Raw genomic sequence first — 22365 nt, forward strand, 5'->3', positions numbered from 1 at the left:
GATAACAAACAGCACTGTGCTCAGATTACCTCTTCATGTGAGCGCTTTTCTGGGATGATGTTATCACATGTCATGCATGTTGCTGTAGTGAACAGATGTACACACAGCATGCAGACCTAAACAGATCACAGGCTTGCCAGAGCTCCATGAGCCTGCTGTTGAATGTATGGGCTGAGGATAGGAGTGAAAAAAAATAAATAAATAAAATAAACAGCAATAATTATTTGGTTTATTTATTTTTTTCCTGTATTTTTACCGACACACAAGAATCCATATAATTGCACCCTATTTTACTCCATCCTCCTCTTTCTCTGTTTGGTTCGATCCCTCCTCTCCTCTCTCCGTCTTCCAATGACTCACACTCTCCCCCTCCCCCCGTGTGTCATACGTTTGCACCCCTTCTCCTCCCACCTCCCCTTCCCTCTGTCGCTCCTTCTCATTCGCCCACATCCGCTCACTTTCTCCACCAGGCTTCAAACACGCTGCAGGTAACGTTTAAAAAGATTGATCTATTCCTTCGTTTCCTCCATCCCTCTCAGCTTCCTCCTCTTCCTCCTCCTCCTCCCCCCCTTTCTTCCCTCATCTCTTCCACCTCTGTTTTTCTCACCTCATCTCTCCATTGGCTCGCCTCCTCAGTGCCTGACTGAAGCAGAACAGAAATTGAACTTGTGGTTTGGAACAGGCCGACAGTAGGTTTTTTTTTTCAAAGCAGGTACCCATTATTTGCTTCTGATGTGTGTTTCCTCCTGCTGTTTGTGTGTGTGTGTGTGTGTGTGTGTGTGTGTGTGTGTGTGTGTGTGTGTGTGTGTGTGTGTCTTCCTCCGGCGCCTGTTTTCCACAGCTCCCCATCCCTAAGGCTGCGTCACCATCATCACAATGTGTGTTCATGTGAAGAAGACAGTGTGAAGTCCTTGTGACTAATGTGAAATTGAAGCACCGCCACACTTCCATTGGCTGCAGTCAGAAGCTCTTTCGTGACTGCCGTCGATGTTTGAGGGAACATTTCTGTTGTGCGGCCATATTCTGAGACACCTCCTCCTTTGCCCCACTTCACGATTCATTGTCTGAATAAAATGAAGCAAGTCTGTGATTCTTTCTCAGAATACTAGCTCTGAACTGTAATCCGCAGAATGAATAGAGGAATGATCCTGTGATGTTCCCTTGTTTTTTTTTTTTTTACAGGATGTCTATAGTGAGTATTGTTGCCAGGGAGATCCTGGACTCCAGGGGGAATCCCACTGTGGAAGTTGATCTGCATACAGGAAAAGGTTAATGAATAAATTCAGTTGAAATGGTTTGTTTTTAATATCACTGTAAGATCTTATGTAATTTTTTCAAAGATGCCACAAGATCCAGTAGAATCTGATGGTGTAGCTGCATAAGACAAACAAATAGCTCCATCACCCTCCCCCTCACATGCATGGAGAGCCTTTGGCAGCCACAACATCTGCAAACATCTCTCTTGTCCTCCAAAAGGCATCAGTCCTGTTTTACTGTAGAGACATGAATTGGGCTCTTTTCCATGAAGTATGTTGATCTGTGCAGTATGACTGTGTTGAAATTTTCCTTGATAGAAATTCCTCTTCAGTCCAGCTGACTCTGTTTCAGGTCTGTTTCGGGCGGCTGTGCCCAGCGGCGCCTCCACCGGCATCTATGAGGCTTTGGAGCTCCGGGATGGAGACAAGACTCGCTACAAGGGCAAAGGTAACCCTTCCGAAAAGTCTCTCCTTCAATATTCTAATTCTTTTTTTATTACTATTATTTATTCCTCTTCTTTAAAGTCAGCACTGTTTTTCTGTTCTCTAAAATGTCTGTCCTGCTGTCTCAGGTGTGACCAAGGCTGTTGCTCACATTAATGACACCATCGGACCTGCTCTCATCCAGTCTGTGAGTCGCAGATGTTTACAGTGCAGAACACTGGAGCACAGGAAAGACCAAGATCACATGCAAAATGAATCCCTTTGACTTGTTAGAGAAATGCTTTGGTTTCAGGGAATCAATGTGCTGGAGCAGGACAAGCTGGACAACATGATGATCGAAATGGATGGCACTGAAAACAAATGTGAGTCCTCTTCACAGCGCATGTCTCAGTGATGGAATATATGGGAACTGACATGTTTCTGCACCAGTGACGACCCGCTGCCTCTCCTTTTCCCCCCCTTCAGCCAAGTTTGGGGCCAATTCTATTCTGGGAGTCTCTCTGGCCATATGCAAAGCTGGCGCAGCGGAGAAAGGTGTCCCCTTGTACCGCCACATCGCCGATCTGGCTGGAAACAGTGAGCTGGTCCTCCCAGTCCCTGTGAGTTGCATGTTTTGCACTCATATGTAATTGTTTCATTGTAGCCATAACGTAGGGTTCACTGCAAACAGCGTATTACAGTTAGAAATTTTGCTTTGTGTTGCTTATGAGTCCCAAAAGCAATAGACAACATCCTGTTTGGGGGTGTGTGAGATTCACACTTTGTAAGAGAGTCTTTTAAAACCCCTGTCCTGAACGAGTCGTGCACTTATGAATACTTCTCCCTCACCTGCCCCCTCCTCTAGGCTTTTAATGTGATCAATGGAGGATCGCATGCTGGTAACAGACTGGCCATGCAGGAATTCATGGTGCTTCCCGTCGGGGCGGAGTCGTTCCGGGATGCTCTGCGCGTGGGGGCGGAGCTCTACCAGACCCTGAGGAACGTCATCAAGGAGAAGTACGGCCAGGATGCGACCAACGTGGGAGACGAGGGAGGCTTTGCCCCCAACATACAGGAGAACAGTGAAGGTAACTGCAGCAAGCACCTAAATACACAGCGTCCCTTCACCGACTGACCAGCATCTGTTTTCTGCTGCTTTCTGAAGCACTGGAGCTGATAAAGACGGCCATAGAGAAAGCAGGCTTCACAGACAAGGTGGTGATCGGGATGGACGTCGCCGCCTCGGAGTTCTTCAGCGAGGGAAAGTATGACCTGGACTTCAAATCTCCGCCCAACGCCGCTCGCAACATCAGCGCTGACGAGCTGGCCAGCATCTACCAGGGCTTCATCAACAACTACCCAGGTGTGTGCTGGGAAAAAAATGGGACATGGACTTTACCTGTAGAGCATGCTTTCACACCCCAGGAGTCTCAGTGCGTCACATGGTCACACACACACACACGGCAGCGATGACAGCTGATCCCAGCAGGAACAACCTGGGGCTGACTCTCTTGCCCAAGGGCACACTGACACTGACATTGGCTGAGATGGAGAACTGAATGTCCAGTCTTGCTTTTGGATGACAGCCCGACCAACAACATGTGATAACAAATCAAAACATTTTTATTTCACTGTTTTCAGGGAAAGAGTCAGTATTTCTGCATCGCTCCTCTCAGGCACTCCTCTCGCCTATTATTTTGTCGTTTTCGTCTCAGTATCTCCTCTATCGGCTTTTCCGTGGAAGGAGAAAAAGAGAGCTGGGAAGAGGCTGTTCTCCCCTCCTGACACACAAGCTTGTTAAAGAGGTTTTAATTATGCGCTACAGTGCATATTTGGCACACAGGGTGCTACTCTGATGTGGCTCTTTACCCTGTCAATGGTGTGCAAACTGCTTGTGGGGAAAGTGTGTGTGTGTGTGTGTGTGTGTGTGTGTGTGTGTGTGTGTGTGTGTGTGTGTGTGTGTGTGTGTGTGTGTGTGTGTGTGTGTGTGTGTGTGTGTGTGTGTGTGTGTGTGTGTGTGTGTGTGTGTGTGTGTGTGTGTGTGTGGGGCTATGTGTGAAGTGAGTGGAGAGATTAAAGCCCTTACTTGTAATCCCATGATAACCTGGGCTTCTTGAGAGTCAGAATTAATTATTTGTAGAAGTGGAAGGAGGACTGAAAAACTTGCACTGAAGTAGAATTAGAGTGAGAGTATGTAAATCGTACTCGAGTAACAGTACTCTCCTCATTTTCGTTACTTTTTAAACAGGGTACGTTGCTTTGCTTTGTCAATATGTTTGCTTAAATCTACTCATCTAAATTTACATTAGAGAATAATATCAGTTTGTCGGCAAACTTAACTAAATTCAGGAGTTTTTCTAAGAAGAAGGAATGCATTTATTAGCTAAAAAAACTACAGATTAAATGGTTTGTGTCATAATTTAAATTGTGGACATATTCAGTGTAAATAAACCCAAATATCAGCCACTTCATTACACTGCAGTTCAAGTAAATGCTATTCATTAAATCCACCATGATTGTTGGCTGTTTCTGGAAAAAAAAAAAAGCCTTTGTATTAAAAACAATTTTAGTTTCAAATGAAATAGTAAACTGAGACAACATACATTGGTGCATATATCACAGTCGCTGAGGAGGTAAATACCTGATGCCTGAACCAAAACTGCGGCACATCTGGTCATGCGTCAGTTTGCCTTGTGGTTCCTATAAATCCCTGTCAGGCTGGATGCTTTAGTGATCAGAATCCTGATCAACAGCCTTTTGCTTCTTGTCCTGTACACTTCCCTCTGAGGTTTTCTCTGTCCCTGTAGCGTCACTCGCTCTGTTTACAATGTTTCCTCGTGCCAGCTGTAAACCCAGAGCTCAGCCCGAGCGGCTGTAACGTCCACGGAACCACAGAAACCACAGACCACACTCATATCCACTCTGGGTTTGTGAACACATGTATCTGACTTCAGGCTCAAACTTACACAAACATTTATAAATATTTCCAAATAAACAGGCCCAGAGAGGCTGCCGCCGCACGAGGACTGTGAGACATAACTACTGCTGCAGAATGAACCTATCTTCCCCTCTTACCTTCAGTGGTGTCCATTGAAGATCCTTTTGATCAGGACGACTGGCCTGCTTGGTCTCAGTTCACCAGCTCAGTAGGGATCCAGGTGAGAAACCACTTTCTGTCATTTTCCCAGAGGTGGAGCGGGTGTTGAACAACTGATATACTGCTTCAGTTATACTCATAACATCCTTTTCAACATTTAGGTGTTTGATTTCATTGTTTTCGGAATTTGGTTCTGTTTACCTGCATAAATCTTCCATGTTCAAAGAACATTTCCCAGACACTACGATATACAAAAAGACATTGCATTAGTTAGTGTAATTTAAAAAAAAGATAGAAAAATAAAGGAAGAATTTTGTCTTTTAAAAGAATAAATGTGAAAATAAAGATCAAATCTTTCAAAATCAATACAAACTTCAGGTATGCTCACTAATAAGTTATGATTTTTAAAATAGCAAAGCATTGTGTAAGTAATACTTGAGAATGAATAAAATTACATGCTTTTAACACTAAGTATTTCATGTCAAACAGCAAAGATCTTTTTTTTTTTTGCCTGAAAAATATTTTGATCAGTCCCACACACTCTTCTGAATAATGAAATATGTGATTTTTATATTTTCCTTCTCACCTCATGTGCAGCTTAGGAAGGGCGAACATCACACTACAAAAGAGGAGGTGCCCTGCAGGTGACACATAGCATCAGGAAAAACTGATGAAATACTGAAACTGTTTTTCTTTAAGTGTCACATTGGTTACTTGAAGTTGCAAGTTATGAGTCTCTCTGAAAGATTGTTGGACACGCAGAGTAGAATGACAATAACTGTTTATTTACACATGATTTTGGGGGAGCTACAGGGAGTCTTTACAGACAGACACAAGAGCAGCATGATGCTGTCGAGCTGTGGGCCGCAGACCAATAAACGACTCATCCGTTGTTGTTTTTTTCACACTGTTGTGTATAATCAACCTCAAATGCTTGTTTTTCGACTGCCAGGCTCAAACTGGGGACGTTCTTGCTCTGAGGCGGGTGTACGAACCACTACGCCACCGCAGAGCTGGATAAACAACAATATGTGATACTGCTTTTGTGGCAGAGAAAATACACACACGACATACAGCACTGCGTGTCCTGTGCAGGTGGTCGGGGATGATTTGACAGTCACGAACCCGCGGAGGATACAGCGAGCCGTGGAGGACAAGGCCTGCAACTGCCTGCTCCTCAAAGTCAACCAGATCGGGTCCGTCACCGAGGCCATCAAAGCGTGAGTCCAGGATGCGTGTGCTCAAGCGAAAACACAGGCCAACGTCCGCGTTTGTGAACATCGCAAATGCATTCATACTGTTAAACCTGCTTTCTCAGATGCAAGCTGGCTCAGGAGAACGGCTGGGGGGTGATGGTGAGCCACCGCTCTGGAGAAACGGAGGACACCTTCATCGCTGACCTGGTGGTCGGGCTCTGCACTGGACAGGTAACATACACAGGCCCCTGAATAGTGTTGTCTCTTGTTTTGCTAATTAGTGCATGTTATCCATACATACTGTGAGTTGTTCTCGGCTTTTTTCTTATAAATAACTAAAAACAAAATGCAGCTATGACAGAGCAACACTACTGAATATTGCAAACAATAAAAAAAACAGCAATAACACTCTGCCAAACAGCGCGGTGGTGTCTCAACTGTCATGTAGTTCAGTAATAAAGTGTTGAATAAGGCAATGCAATGTGATTATTAGCTGGTTTATACAAAACAGCATGGAAGGCTACTGTGTTTCTGAATGCCAGAGGGAGCCATTCAGTGGAAGTGATGTTAGTCCTTAGGAGAAGTTGCCACCTGTCAAGATGAAAATAAAACTCAAAATGACAAGATATTTCTGAAAAGACGTTGGAGGAGAAGACTTTATGCAGTTTTCAGTGAAAAAAATTACAGTCCATATGAAAACTGATGATGAATAGTGTTCTTCTTGTCTTGTTCCACTGAAACTGATCACAGTTCTGTTGGATTGTTTATTAACAGCACTGAAAAATCAGTTGTTGAAGAGAACAGTACAACCGAGTGGACGGACAAACTGTTATTAATGCTGACAGAAGAAAATGAAACCACTTTGTTTATAAAGTGTAATATTTACTTGAGCCATTAAAAGCAAGCTGAGGAAAAAGTGCATTCTTACTTGGATGTCTAAATATTAAATGGAGACATAGCTGATATATCCACCCCAAGATGAGAGATATTTAATGCTGCTATCACAGTAGTTTACTGCTAACACTGCTGATCAGTCAAAAGAATAAAAAAAGAATCAATGCCTTTTTTTAACAGAAAAGAAAGAAAGCATACTTTATTGATCCCTTTGGGAAAATTCCTTCCTTTAACCTTAGCTGTGCATGCTGGGAGCTGTGGGCAACCCGTGTGAGCAGCAGGGGTCAAAGGTCCTGCTGGGAACTCACAGTGGGCTTCCATTTTACAAACCTCCGATTCCAAGTCCACTTCTCTAGCCTCCGGACCACCACTGGTCAGTTGCTCTGGAATGGCGATAATGTTGGATATCATCAATATCTTCTGGTGTTTTTATCTTCCTCCAGATCAAGACCGGAGCTCCGTGTCGATCTGAGCGTCTGGCCAAATACAACCAGCTTATGAGGTGGGTTTTCATTGCATGTGCTGCATCTATGTTTCAAAATAATCTAATATCGCCCATTCCTTGTTTATATTTCTCTTCTTTTCCTCCACGTTCATGTTTTTCTTCCTCCTCTGTTTTTCCCTCTGTCTTCTTCAAAACCCTTTTCCTCCTCTACCTCCTAGGATTGAGGAAGAGTTGGGAGACCAGGCCCACTTTGCTGGGCATAACTTCCGCAACCCCAGTGCGCTTTGAGAGCCATTAGCAGCACCCATCCATACAGTACATGTTATATTTCCATGTCAGATAGATAAGACTGAGAAAAGACGACTTGTTTTATCATGGCCCTAAACACACAATTAAAAGCATTAAGACTAATTAGTTTGCAGATACATTAAATGCAAGGATAATGCAGTGTAGCTACTGTATATTGATCTGACGCTTAAGCAAGTGATCGAGTTAAGTGACCGAGGCCAGCTGCAGCAAATCCCAAACAAAGCCTTACAGAGGGAAGAGAAATCAGTGTATCACATCTCAGCGCAGTGTCGCCTCCCCTGATGGGCTTGTTTCTTTCTCTTTCCCAAACCCTCCGACTGTCTCCTTTCCACTCACTGCAAATGTGTTTTGATCTTTGTGCCATGTTGTTGCCGCCTTCTCCTCCTATTCCTTCGCTTCGCTGAAAAATTGTGATTATCTGTGTCTGTTGAAGGTTACACTCAATAAAAGATGAATTTATGTTCCTCTAAGCAGAAGCTTCTTGTGTATTTGTTCTGAAGGGTACAGTTACCCCAATCCATAAACATTTAAAACGGTGGCTAATCATTAAATTAGTTATAAAACAAGCAGGAAAATAAACACATGTGCTTTGAGGTGATTTTACTCTGCAGGCCTATGATCAAATCAAACAAGAAATATTGTAGGAAAGCATTTTTTCCAGAACCAAATCATTTGGCAGCTCCTGTGTGATGAAACAAAAATGAACTAAACCCGTACTTGATACCTGCACAGTGATAACACTATCATTGAGCCTGATCGTTATGACAGTCGAGTAATTTGCAGAGAAATGTCAAGGCGTAGTTCATCATTGCAGAATGATCTGCAAGCAGAAGTTCATTTAATTTCAATTAATTGTATTAAATGGAGTCTATAATCAGAGTCAAACATGCTGCTGTACTTCAGTGACAGACTGTTGTCACAACACATCTTTAACAAGCAGGCAAAAACAAATCTGGATTTAATTCAGGGTTTTCATGCGTCGCAAAGTGTCTTTTGTGTGTGTTTATTGTGCAGTCAAGGCAGCCCTCGTGACAAAATCAAGAAAACATATCACTACATCCGCACTTTTTATTTATTAACTCTTCTAATCTGTTTGGGATGCTTTTCATTTTATTTTTAAATGCAGTAGCTGCTGTATTAGCTTCAAAACAAATAAGAGGTGAGGTGAAAAAAATGCAATAATATCTTTAAAAGGAAAACAAAGAAAGTCTCTATTCGTGTTTTTTTTTCTAACCTATGGTAGCAGGAGGCCCTGAATAAATATTCTTATGTGGTGTCATTTCTTTAAAACACATTATTTAAAGCAGGGTCTTTCAGAAGTGTACAGCAAAACATATATTTTTTTACAGTTGAGTGGGCTCTTTTTTTTTTCTTGAATTAGTTGAAGAATAATTGGGGATATAATACATTTGATCTGATTTGGTGGATATGCACCAACACATGAAGGGAAATATCCATATAGAAGATAATCAAAACGAGTAAAGTGGTCTCTTGAATGGTTATTATTTATCAACCAATAATAATTTTGAAAGGGATTTCAGAGCAAAATTAAACTGAGGGAGCTCAGAATAACCTAAAAACAAGTCAAAACAATGAAAAAAACAAAGAGCTCGATTATTATTTCAATCACAACTGTAAAATTGTTGGTGTAGAAACAAATACAGAAGGAAATGTTTAAGAGGAAAGGTTTAAATGTTTAAATCCACTGTGTGAGCTGTACAAAAAAGGTTTGGATAAATGCAAAACATTCCCCGTATAAACATTTATTGCTAATAAAAGGTGACGTCGTGGCTGAGCAGGACAGCCTCGAGCTCACATCTGACCCTGACGACAGCACATCTGCACGCACGCGAGGCTCCCACTCAGGTAGGTCGGCGTCATCAGCTGCACGCGCTGTCGTGGCGCGCAACGAGCGACAGAGGGAGCGCGAGCCGGCCGGGTCTCGTGGCTCTGGCTGCTGCCGCTGCCGCTGTTGCTGCTACTGGTGATGATGATGGTGATGATGATGAAGGAGCAAGCGCTGGAGCCGCGCGTGCGCATTGCGCACAGTCTCCGGGTTGCCATGGATACCACACAATAGGAGACGGGACAGGGGGCTGCGTGAAGGGGGAGAGAGAGAGAGAGCGAGAGAGAGATAGAGAGAGTGTGTGAGAGAGAGAGAGAGAGAAGGTCTGCAGAGCCGCTTGACTGGACACACCGCTGCAAGCTTTTCCCAGACAGACTAGAAGCTGCTGGACACACACGCGCGCACACGCACATACACATGCGCGCGCGCACACACACACACACACACACACACTGACTTATACGCCTTTTCAATTGTTTAATTATCATAAACGAGTTGTAGGAGCGTCTTTGTTGAGCCGCCCTCACTTTTTTGAAGACTGCTGGTGAAATCGTGTGTTTTCATGTGTGTTTGTCGAGCTCCTGGTTCAGCGTGAAGCCCTCAGGAACAAAGACCCGCAGGACATGTCCCTCTCCTCGGGGTGGACAGTTATTCAGCCCGAGCAGATCCTCTCCATACAGTAAAGGTGACTCTGGAGGGACTAGGCAACAGAGACGAAGAGAAGAGACCCTCCCTCCAGATCCCCTCCCTCTTCAGAGTTTTGGCCCTCTCTCTGCGCCTCTCTTCCTCTTTCTCCCTGCTTCACTACTCCCTCCTTCTCCTCCTCCTCCTCCTTCTCCAGCCTCCCCCTCTTCTCCTTATGCAAATCACGCCTTCTCCTCTCTCCCTTTCTCTCACCCGACGTGCATCCCTCTCTCCGGCTCACCCCTCCGCGAAAAATAGTGACTGTAAAAACCGGAGAGGAGTGTAAAAAAAAAAGTGCAAGTCGTCTTAGAGGAAGAGGGGGGAGTAGGTAGGGTGGGAAAGGGGGGGCAAGAGAGAAAAAGGGGGCGAAAGGGGGTGGGGAAGAGGCTAGGGTACGCATCAATTTGTACAGTCCTCACTTGGCACCCCTGGTTTTTTTTCCAGTTTTTTTCTTCTTCTTCTCTCGTCCTGCAACGAAAAGCAGGAGATTTCTTCTGCATTATTGTTATGGTCGGAGCCCGTTGCAATATGAGCCAGCAGAAGCTCGTGTTGACAGACGCCTGGGCTCTGAGGTGTGCGTGTCAGCGTGCAACATAAAACGACAAAACAGAGGGAGAGAAAGGAAAGGGAGAGTGAGAGTGGGAGCACGCATCGCTGGATATTATAGGTAAGGAGAAGGAAAATGGATGCTTATACTTTTGTATTTGGAGCTTGTTCCTGCCGGCCACGTTTGTGCTTCTCCCTCCCTGTTTTTTTTTCCTTTGTGCGCTAATGATCATCTTACTCCTGCGTTATGGTTGAATTATGCTCCGGTGAATTAATGTTAATAGAGTGCACGACGCGCACCCACATTCCAGAGAGGGAAGGGAGAGCCGGTGCGAAATGCCATGATTCGCCATTTCCATATCATCTTTCTTTTTTCCTTTCCTTTTTTTTTTTTTTTTTTTTTTTTTAAGATGAACAGGGTCTTGAAAAACAGCACTGCACAGGCATCCATTCTGATCGTGGACATGTATGTGCTGCTGTGCACGACTCTCCTCCGTCGTCGGGCGGACTGCGCTCCGCCGTGGTAGTCTGCGAGAGGCTTCACGGGAGCAGCTTTTGGCCGGTCGCCTCTCTCTGCATGTGTATCAATAACATTCGCAGGGAGAAAGAAGAAAGAGTCGTTGCGGTGCCCGCTCGCTGGTGATGTAAGCACAGCAACTGCATGCTGCTGCTTTGCATCACATGCACTGGCCAATTTGTTGATAATGCATGTGCCGTGCTCTTTTTTTTTTTTTTTTTGTTGCCCTCCCGTGCAGTGGCGATAGGGGTGTTAATTCCGCTGTTTGCTGGTGATGCGTTTGCGTCCTAGTTGTTTACTGACCATGGTCAAGGACCTGCCGGTGGACCACAGACAGAGGCCGGTAGCAGCCACCTGTAACTGAGAGGCATTGTGTACAGAAAAGCCAGAAGGCACTGGCTGTTTTCCACTCCTGTGTCATGAACTTAGTCATGTCTGTTAATTAGGGGGGGTATGTGCTCACTCTGCATCGCCTTCAAGTATGTCTCTCTATTTAAATTACAAATGCTTAGTAAAGATTTTGTTCTTTAGACTGAACTAGTCACTGCAGCATGCTCTAATTAATGCATAGCATGTGTAGCGTAGCTGCTACAGCATTTACAGGGGATTGGTTGCTTTGAATAAATGCGTTTACACATATTTACTGCTACCTAGCAGAGTGTGCATGTGCATTAGCTGTGCTAACTGTTCTTTTTTCATCCAGCAGTGTGCACTATTTATATCCTCATTCAATATACATGAGCCATTTTTTCATCATAGTGGTACATGAATGAATGGATTAGACAGGCCCCTGCAAAGTAGTCCACCTATGTTGTGAAGTGTAGCCACATGGATAAATGATCTTGACGTTGTACATTTCCCTAATGGGATGCTGGATAAATAAGCATGTGATTCTGCTGGCCATAACCAGGACATGTGGGTTAACCACATGTGGATGTGGGTTTGGGTTGTTGTAGTGAAGGTGGAAGGAGGGGGTGTGGCCCCTTGATCCCAAGATGTTCCCTTGACTTCTTCTGCAGACTGGGATCCCAAAATGCAGTCTACCAATCAGGAGAGGCTTTTTTCCCCCCCTCAGCATGTATTATCTGTGGTTTAGTTGAGCTCAAATTGGTGTATCCTGCCAGTGAGACCTATTGTGGGTGAAAGCAGAGGGCGCAGAGGAGACTGTTGCCAGCATCGTGAACAGCAGTTGTGTTGATACAGTGTGAATTATGCTGGGAATTTAAATGCTGTAGCTGTATTGTAGCAATTGTAAACTGGCATGTTTTTCATGATGTTACAAATTCCTGAGCTCCGCGCTCAGCGCAGATAGTGATGTTGTTTATCACTGCATCCTTTCCTGAACCAATGCTTTATGCCAAACATTGAGCTCTCAGTGGGATTCCCATGCAGACTGAATCATGCCTTCTTTGTTTATGCTTCTTTGCAGGTTTTCTGTAGCTCTCATGGTGTAACACTCCCTGGTCAGTAAGCAACTGGAAGCAGTTCACTCCTTACAATGGCTTGTGTTGTAAAATGGAAGTTATAAAGACGAAATAATGAAAACAAGGACGCACAAAGAATCGGTATGCATCAGGCCTGCGTCTTTTCTTCACAGTGATGTCAGGGACTGTGTACCTGCCTCATTCTTGCATGTAGTGCATTTAGTAGCCTCGCTGCATCATAATTACTCCAATATGTGATAATATTTCATAGCAGTCAAGATGTAAATTATAAGCTTGGGAAGTCAACAATCTAGTCTAAAGACAGCCAGTTTTATGTTTAAACATAATTCTTTCCATTGCTTACAATTAATCCTCTCACTGTGTCCCTCTGCCTTTGGCCTCCTCTGCATTATTCCCTTCACCTCCCTGTTCCTTTTTACTCTACACTTGTTTTCACTTTCAATTCCACCTTTATTTATTTATTTTTAATTTTGGGGGACTTCAATTAACTGTATTTCCACCGTAATCAGCATGTTTTCTAATTTAAACAAGCGTACATGGTTTAGTCAAGTGAATGTGCCACATTTTACCGTTTGATCGTTTCCTCCACCTGATGTTTTCGCCTGTTTTTGCTCTACGTTGCTTTGCAGATGCCCATGCGCAGTGGGCGACGGCGGGGGGCAAGTGAGGAGAGAAGGGGCAGACGCCCGCACACTAGCCCCACTCGCTCTGAACGCAATGACAGACAAACGGTTAGAACCCCCTCCTTTATGTTTTCCTGCAACTCTGTTCACCGTAAATTAACATGTATGCACGCAAGTACAAGAGTCAAGAAGAATAAAGAACCGTGTCTGTATATTAAACTGTGTGTGTTTGCTGTCAGTGTATGAGTCATCAGTATGATTGCCACAGACAGACCCTTGCAGTGTCAGAATTGTTCGGTTGTGTGTTTTACACCTCGCACTGTGAAATCTTTGATGTTTCATGTTTGAAATTGGTGTGTGTGTGTGCGCGTGTGTGCAATTGTGGTGGCTTTGTTCTAAAAACAGATATAGGCCTATTAGGGATTCAAAAGCATCACTACGGAATTAAAAGTCTTGTGTTGTTTTAGCAAAGAGGTGCTGGTGAGGAATTGGCTGGAAATCGCTTCAGTCGCAGATCACAAGGGCATGATTCATCAGAGAGTGAGGGGGAGGAACTTGTGTCTCCTCCAAAGAGGCAGAAAGTTCAGGTTTGTGTTACATTTCGTCAACTTGTTATATAAAGACCCATTATAAAGCTTTGATTCAGCTAAATTAACCAAAAAACACTGTTCCATATGAAATTGTATTATCTGCTTTTACTAAAATCAGCAGCCCAATTTCATCAGATTCTCAAACCATGAATTTTCCCTTCATCCTCAAATGATTTTTTTGTTGTCAGGATTCGGCTTCTACACCAAACCCCCCAACATCAACACACTCGACTGACAGCTCAGCTCCTTCTACTGTTCCACCTCCAACCTCAGTCGCCAGCCAATCTCGTGAGAGCGACAATGAAGACGGCCAATCCCAGGGCAGCCGGAGTTCAGTTGTTGGGAGCCTGGCCAATAGCAGTAGCAGTCTGAGCAGCGGGCGGGATATAGACCAGGACAATCGTTCCTCATCTCCAAGTCTTTCCGCTTCACCTCTGGGGAGCCTGGACTCTGATTCCGATGGCCCCGACTCACCAAAGCAAGGAGACCGGGAGAAAAGTAAAGAGGGTGGAGCAGGGAAGATGGCGGGAGAGGACAGGAGGGTGCTACGAGAGGGGCGAGGGGAGGAGCCCTGCGGTGATGGGGAAAAGCGAGATGTAGATGCAAGAATTGAGGACTGTTCATCTCTCAAGCCCCCCTCCACTCCTTGCTCCTCATCCGGTCTGACTCCCTCGCTCCGCGGAGCAGGAGATTCATCAAATGACAGCAATAGTGGGAGGAAGTCATATTTCTCCTTGGACTCCAAATTGATGTGTAAAGTCGAGTATGGTGGACCGGCGTCTGTTGACGGCGCACTCAGCGGCAACAGAATGACTCCCAAAGCCAGCACACAGTGCGTAACCAAGACAACTATCTCCGGAGGGGAATTTTCCCACAATACTTCCAACCTTCAGCACTCTTTGCCCCCTCCGCTTCCTCCTCCACCTGCCCTGAAGCCCTTGGAGCTCGGGGGACAAAACCTGCCTGCCGAGGTTAAGACAGAAAGAGACAAAACAGAAAAAGGAGACAAACTCATGGAAAAGACTCAGTCCACCCCTCCATCACTACTGCCACAGACCAGCCCCCAGTCCCAGTCCCAGTCCCAGTCCCAGCCTCAGGCCCAGCCCTCTCCCCACCCTCACCACTACAGCTCCACCGGCTGGCAGGGTGGCACAGCAACTGGTTGCCCGGGGAGCTGGGGCTACACCCGTTACCCTGGCAACCATCACTCACACCAACCACAGCACCAGCCCCCAGTGCAACAGCAGCAACTTCCCTCTGTTTACAACCCTCCGTCCTCTCGCCACTCCTCCTCCCACCTCTCTTACCTCCCCCATCCTCACCCTCACCCCCACAGGGAGTACCTTCCCAGGTACGCTGGAGGGGGAGGGGACCGAGAGAGGGGGGCTGCAGGAGAGAGAGAGAGGGGAGCGAGGGGGGAGTGTGGGGGGAGGGAGATCAGCCGGGAGTTTTCTACTCCAATTGGCAACAGCAGTAACAATGGTAGCGGGGCAAATAGCAATACTGCTTGCAGTGGGATGGGTGGACCCAACAGCATACAAGGCAGGGACTTTGGGGGTCTACCGGCTAGTCAGAACCGTGAGTTTCAAGGTTCAACAAGAGATGGGCCTAATTTAGGTCCAGAAAGAAGAGACTTTGGTCCAGCTTTCAGAGACAGGGAGCGTGAAAGGGAACGCGAAGGAGGAAGGGAATTTAATATGCCAAACCAAAACCAGAGTAGAGACTTTGGCCCCACTGGAACTGGAGGGGGGCATCCCAGAGACAAAGATGGAAGCAGATGGGGTGAGTTTGGGGGCCAGACAAGAGAGGTTGTAAGCAACAGTAACAGTAACAGCAACTCCATTCCACAGGGAAACCCCCCAAGTTCAACCAGCGGGCTACCTGTCACCCCCATGTTGAACCGTGACCCACCTGCATCACCCCAAAACAATCCCAGTCATTCTTCCCATTCTTCCCTGCCCCCACACCCCCACCCGCATCCCCCAAACTCATCGAACCGGGACTTCCCTCCTCCCATGGACCAGGCACAAACGCCCTCCTCTGGAGCAGACCACTTTCACAGAGAGTATCCTCCCACTGGAGGAAAAGACTTTCCCGCTGGGGCGCCTCCTTCCACTGGCACAAATCGAGAGTACTTAAGCTCCCCTGGGGTAACTCCAAACATGGGACGGGAGTATTCAGGGCCCGGAGGAACCCAACACCCCCACCCACCTCACCCTCATTACCAGTCAGGGCCCAGAGACAGAGAGAGGGACTCAAACCTGCGGGAGTCCGCTTTGTACCAAAACCGTGTCGGCCCAAATCAGCCTCCTGCACTGTCGCCGTCCTCCTCCTCCAGCCATCATGGACACCCATCAAATACTTCTTACCCTCCTCCGCCACCTCAATCTGGTCTACCACCACCGCAGTCCTCCCATACGCAGCCTCCTACATCGGTGATGGCACCTGGAGTACGTCCCCCACACTACCAGTCTTCGGCGCAGACTCCACCAACGCCACTATCGCCCCTGCCCAGCCCTTCCACCAATCAGATGGGAGCTTTCTCATCTTTCCCTCCTGGCTCCTCCTCTGTACCCAACATGCCCCTTCCCGCACCAGGCGTTTCCGCCAGCTGTTCACCTGGATGCCGCCCTTCGCCTTTTCACAGCACTTTGAACAATCACCCCCCTTTCAGTGGGACGTATCACTCCAACGGGAACAGCAGTGGCAACATGGCAAACAGCAGCAGCAACAGTAGCGCATCCAGTAACAGCAATACCAACTCGCAGTCACTTTCGCCTCAAAGCGTCTCGAAGGGACCTCCTCCTCTCAGTAACTCCACCAACAATAACAGCATCCCCACATCTGCCTCGAGCTCTGCTCTTCCAAGTGGAGATGGACATTCAGATTCGGGTCCGCCTCCCGCACCTGTCATCAAGGAGGAGCCAGTAGAAGAGAGGGAGGAAAACGAGAGCCCACCGCCGGTGTTGAGAAGTCCCTCACCCGAACCAAAACCTGTCGACATTCCAATCCATGCCAGCCAGTCAGCACGGTAAGGTTAAGATCGTATCTTCTGACAGAGTGCAGTATGAATGCGAAACAACACAGAAGCTAGCACGGGCCAAATTTTCTAAACGAAAATCCAATTAACTTTTAGAAGGGTTTTCAAGATATAGTATAGAATAAAATGTTCAAATGTCTTGTGTCACTTTTTTGAAGCCTTATTATTATCCTTACAAGTTCTGTGGTAGGCTATAAGTAAACTACACAATGCAAATATTTTCATGAGAATAATTTGCACAAGCATGAGGCTTGGAAAGTATTAATTCTTGGATGTGATGACTTAAAGTCATAGAAAAACCTCAAAAACCATGTGTGGAGAGTTTAATTACGTATCATACGTTGGGGAATAAGGCACTAAAATCTAGTAAGCTCGTGTTAACCATAGCTTTCAGTATAGGCCACAAACCACAACTCCATTCCGAAAAGTCTGCTTAATCCACTGAAATACTGACTGACATCCAGGTTTTAGGACATATTCCTGCAGCACTCTATTGTCAGTCCTCTGCAATTAACAGTAATGACAATCATTTGATGGCGATACTTACTCCTGATGGTTGTAATGATGATGTACTTTACTGCTTTCTGTCCTGATTCTAGGTTTCATAAGGTCCTTGACCGAGGCAGCGGAAACTCCTGCGCCCGCAGCGATGTCCTCTTCGTCCCGTTAGACGGCTCCAAATTGTGGAAAAAAAGGAATGAGGTGATTGAGAGGGCTCGTCGGGAGGTCGAACAGAGGGCCCGGGACCTGAGAGAAAAAGAACGGGAGCGAGAGAGGGAGCGCGAGCGCGAGAGGGAGCTGGATCGACATCTACAGGTGAGCACATCCAGGGTAATAATTATGTCAGATTTAATGGATTCAATGTAGATAAAATTGATCAGTTTAATGGGAGGGGAGGAAAGCAGATCAGAGCACATGTGATTTACCGTCTTCTTCCTTTTTTCTCCGCAGCAGCAGAAGGACGTCAGCGCTGCCGGAGGAGGCCGCCAGGCCTCCTCTCTCTTCTTTCCCTCCTCCTCTTCCATCATCCTGGACCCTTCGTCTTCCTCCTCTTCCTCCTCGGGCAACCCTGTCCCCCATCCTCCCCCTCACCCCCAGCCTCATCATTCACACCCCCATGCTCATCTTCCTCCGACACACCATCTCCATCCCTCCCTCTCTCACTCCATTCCCCATTCCCTCCTCATACCGTCCATGGGTGGGGCATCAGCGGTGGTCGGAGGCCCTCAGGGGGCCCTGGGAATTGGTTTAGGAGGTCCTTATTTGGGCCCTGACACCCCAGCGCTGAGAACTCTGAGCGAATACGCCCGTCCTCATACCATGTCTCCTCTCGGGGCGGCGAGTCGGGCACAGGCACACCATCCACAGATGCATCACGGCCACCCTCACGTCCACCCGTCGTTCTTCCTCCCTCAGTTCCAGAATCATGCTTTAGGCCACCCCCATCACCTGCCCACTGACGCAGCCACAGCAGCAGCCATACTGGGCTTTTTGTATGGGGGCAGCCTTGAAGGTGGGCCAGGTGTCGGTGGCCACCCTGGGATGGCGGGAGGCCACGTGCACGGTGGGATTGGGGGTGCGGGGTTGGGAGGAGTCGGCTTTCCGCACGCCATGGCCGCACATCGAGATCGAATTAAGCCGGGGTTTGAATTCAAGAGTGATGAGCGAGTGTACCCACCGGGGTCCATACCCGATCCTGCAGCACTCGCTCTCGCTCACTCTCATTCCCACGCCCACGCGCACGCCAACGCCCATGCGCACTCTCTGCTTCTTGGCGGCAGCGCAGCCGCGGCTAATGAGGTGTCACTTTATGGCACTCCTCCTCCAGCTCCACCTGGCCCCCCACACCTTCAGAACCCGACCCTGGCTCCGGTAACCCGACCTCCGAACCCCCCTGCCCCACAGTCCCTGTCCAATCCGCCCCCTTCGTCCCTCCTCCCGTCCTCTCTGCCCTCTCACCCTTCGTCCGCCCCGCCAGCTGCCCCATCAGCCCCCGCCGCTCCTCCGCCAGCTCCTTCTCAGCCTGCTCCCCCGACCTCCAATGCCGCCTCACTCCATCACCCGGTCCCCCATTCCTCTTTCCCCAGCTCCCTGTCCTCTCATCTGCCACCGGCCCCCGCCGCCGCCGCTCCCACCGAGACCTACCCGACTCCCACTCGCTCCCCTGCCTCTTACGAACGAGAACGGAGCGGAGAGAGAGAGCGGGAGAGGGAGCGGGACCGGGCAGCTCTGCCGGCCTTTGGGGAAAGAGAGCGGGAAAGAGAAAGAGAGAGAGAAAGGGGAGGGAGTGCCGGAGGTGGATCAGGAGGAGGAAGTGGAGGTGGCGGAGCGAGTGGAGGAGGAGGAGGAGGCGGAGGAGAGAATCTGGGGCGCCTTCAGATGCTGAACGTGACGCCTCATCATCACCAGCATTCACACATCCACTCACATCTCCACCTGCACCAGCAAGACACAGGTACCAACTGCTACTAACAATGGTGTCGCTGTCACTATCAACTGTCATATTTTTTAACAATTTCACATGCTTTTTACCGTCTCCAAAGTCACAGATTCCATTTCTAAGTTACCACACGCAGAAATTTACTCTGTAGAAACATTTAAAAAAGTGACAGAGTTGTTCTGCATGTAATATTATTTCAATCTCACGCAGAAGCTGTAGACAGTTGCAAATTGGCAAACACTGCTTAGAGCTGTTTCCAAAGACATAAGTATTTCCTAATAAATTCAAACCTTCACATGTATATAGTGTTTTGCGTATTATATCAGACAATATTTTTTAGCAATACATGACAAAGCCCACTAAGGGGTCATCCTTTGTTAGTCGATTGTAAATAGTATTTCTAAAGCATGAATACATTGTAGAAAGTGAATTCTGAATGTATGAATAGACAATAACCAGCATCACCTGCAATCACAGATTGATTATAGTTCTTGCCGAGTTAGATTCAGAATAAAAGTGTGCCGCTGGTCTAAAACCAGCCAGGCTTTTTGCCTCCATAATTCTCAGAAGCAGTTCCCCGAAATCCCAAGTTATACCGTATGGCTAGCTTCCAGATGAATTGTTCATTCATCCTACAGCCTTTTATGCTTGTAATTTGACATCAGCCTCATGTTTGGTTTATTTGTGCTGTGGTGCAGATGACCATAAAATGCATTTTGTGGTCAGGTAACAACAAACCTCTTCCAAACCCGACATTCACCTTATTCAAATGTATTTTTAAACTATGTGAGAGCCTTTATGTTCCTCTTCAACATTTGCCAAAGATACCATGATGCTTTTCTACATCGTTCCAAAAGTCCTTTGACTCTTATTAAATAATTCCTGTATTTCCTATTACATCACTGGCATCCAGCGGCGGGCGGGGTTCACCCCCTGATGGACCCGTTGACGTCGGGGTCTCCTTTGGCACGCCTCCCCTACCCAGGAGCCACACTCGGCACGCCCATCCTGGCTCACCCCCTCACTGACAGCGAGGTGCTCCGCCAACAGCTGTTCGGTGAGGAGAAGGCTCCTCGTCCATGTACTCGTTCAGTTTTTCTTCTCTAAAACAGAAAATGTCTACAATGAGTCAATTTGACGCTGACGACGATGACTGAGCTTCCCACCTTTTCTCTCCCGCGTGCTGACGCTAGGCGCTCCTTTCCGTGACCTGCCCCAGCCTTCCTCCCTCACTGGTCCCATGTCAGCAGCCCATCAGCTCCAGGCCATGCAGCAGGCCCAGAGCGCAGAGCTGCAGATCCAGAGACTGGCCCTGGAACAGCAGTGGATCCATCACCACCACCACCACTCCCTCACCCAGGACGAGTATTACAGGTAGCCGTCACTACAGACACTGAATGTGTCCTATCTGGAATTCTACCTCCATTTTTTTCATTATTTAGTTAATTTTTCTCAAATCAATGATATGGAAACACCAGATCTGGCCATTCCTAAACCCACTGTTATCAAAACTCAAACCTGAATCAAAAGCTGAGTTGATGTTCTTCGTGTAGCAACATTTGTAACTCAGCACTTCAGGAAAAGGTTCATTTTCTATACATAAATGGGTCTTTAAAGTATTTTTTTTTTTGTCCTGATAAATCATGGAGCAGCGACTGTGAGCAAACGCCATGGAGCTTGCACGGTGAAAGAATGAACAGCGTCAGTGACATTTTGCAGCCTCTGGCCTCCTCAGAAGCATCATAATCAGGGCGCGACATGCTGTGGGAGATAAGTGGAATTTACCCCCTCTCCCTGGACATCGTGTCCCTACTTCTGACAAATTACTTTAGAGAGGATCAAACATATTTTCTTTGAGCACCAGCAAAATGCCTTTTGAACTTATATGTGAGGCAATATTTTTTATTTTAGAATAACAGATATTGATATGGGAAAAAATAAGAAAGCTTTCACTGTGGAAATATTGACTTCATCTGAAGCATCATAACTGTCGGCCCTGCTGTGCTATATCTGAGTTTTCTTCATGTAATATTTTTGCATTCTGTTTAGTAATAAAGTGTTTGATTTCAACATGTCTTCATTTAAAACTTTTGTTCTTAAAATATAGAGAATACAGCATTCTGGGAAAACATTTTCAACTCACCTACTCGCATTCTGACATTATTGCATGCGTCTGAAATCACAGCAGAAATAGTTTGGCCTGAAGTTTTGGCTCCAAACTGACGCGATTCTGTCCTCTTAACTTTTCAGTCACCTGAAGAAAGAGAGTGACAAGACCCTGTGAGGGAGGGGCACGACAAAGAGCGGCATGGAGAAAAACCACGCGGAGATAGTGTGCAAATAAAAAAGAAAAAAAAAAAAAAAACAAACTGCAGCAAAACAAAAGCACTGAAAACAATGAAGGGAACAAAGACCTGCAACAAAAGCCGGACTAATGGACGGGGAATTTGTTGACGGAAACAAGAAGATTTTGAAGGATTAACGCGACGAGGGAGGAGGGCGTGAAGATGTTGCACACAGCCGCCGCTGACTGCACCAGACTCCAGCGCTTTCCTGCATCACGTTCTCCGACTCCAGTCCTGTTTTGTATTGTGCTCTGTACAGTATATTAGATGGGGCGGCAATAGTGAAGTACAGTATGTGTAAAATACTTGATGCCAGAAGGAATGTGTACATGAGTCTCTTTTATGTCATTGCATGTAGCTATAGGCGCTTATTCTGACCTGGTGGAACTTTTGGTTCTATTTTTAGTAATTACCCCCTCTTTTGTATCTGAGGGGCGTTGTATATGCATGAGACCAGCAATTTAGTGTTCTGTTTCTGTTTCTGATCAATAGTATTGTTATTATGATTAATGTCGTCTGTTTGTTGATAATGATATAATTATATATACAGCACATATTATTTGTATTATTTTTTTACATTTTCATGGTATGGCAGTCAGTTTTTATTTTTTATTTTCGATTTAACTTGTGAAACAAGATGCAAATGAAGGCAAAAAAATCTGGAAATAA

The 22365-nt window shown here is 46.5% G+C and overlaps 2 protein-coding genes across 9 annotated transcripts; both read left to right on the forward strand.

Annotated features, from left to right (window-relative positions):
• Positions 1 to 378: 378 nt before the first annotated feature.
• On the forward strand, positions 379 to 8087 carry LOC115397006 (gamma-enolase). 2 transcript variants are annotated; one of them, XM_030103159.1, is made up of 13 exons: positions 379 to 488; positions 1183 to 1268; positions 1609 to 1704; positions 1829 to 1887; positions 1993 to 2062; positions 2166 to 2299; positions 2545 to 2767; positions 2845 to 3042; positions 4761 to 4837; positions 5872 to 5996; positions 6095 to 6203; positions 7310 to 7368; positions 7530 to 8087. In XM_030103159.1, the coding sequence occupies exons 2-13, from the start codon at positions 1184 to 1186 to the stop codon at positions 7597 to 7599; spliced, it is 1305 nt and encodes a 434-aa protein (XP_029959019.1). In that variant the 5' UTR covers positions 379 to 488; position 1183; the 3' UTR covers positions 7600 to 8087. The 2 variants fall into 2 exon arrangements, with proteins under 2 accessions (XP_029959019.1, XP_029959018.1); XM_030103158.1 differs by lacking the exon at positions 379 to 488 and adding an exon at positions 589 to 712.
• Positions 7465 to 21704, forward strand: atn1 (atrophin 1). 7 transcript variants are annotated; one of them, XM_030103055.1, is made up of 11 exons: positions 7465 to 7480; positions 10595 to 10817; positions 12643 to 12778; positions 13288 to 13389; positions 13749 to 13868; positions 14060 to 16902; positions 17511 to 17727; positions 17863 to 19366; positions 20265 to 20432; positions 20545 to 20725; positions 21602 to 21704. In XM_030103055.1, the coding sequence occupies exons 3-11, from the start codon at positions 12752 to 12754 to the stop codon at positions 21633 to 21635; spliced, it is 5196 nt and encodes a 1731-aa protein (XP_029958915.1). In that variant the 5' UTR covers positions 7465 to 7480; positions 10595 to 10817; positions 12643 to 12751; the 3' UTR covers positions 21636 to 21704. The 7 variants fall into 7 exon arrangements, with proteins under 7 accessions (XP_029958915.1, XP_029958914.1, XP_029958919.1 ...); XM_030103054.1 differs by lacking the exon at positions 7465 to 7480 and having other exon boundaries at positions 10499 to 10817; XM_030103059.1 differs by lacking the exon at positions 7465 to 7480 and having other exon boundaries at positions 10499 to 10817; positions 20265 to 20408.
• The last annotated feature ends 661 nt before the right edge of the window (positions 21705 to 22365 follow it).

The sequence above is a fragment of the Salarias fasciatus genome, chromosome 11, assembly GCF_902148845.1.
Source record: "Salarias fasciatus chromosome 11, fSalaFa1.1, whole genome shotgun sequence".
NCBI lineage: Eukaryota > Metazoa > Chordata > Actinopteri > Blenniiformes > Blenniidae > Salarias > Salarias fasciatus.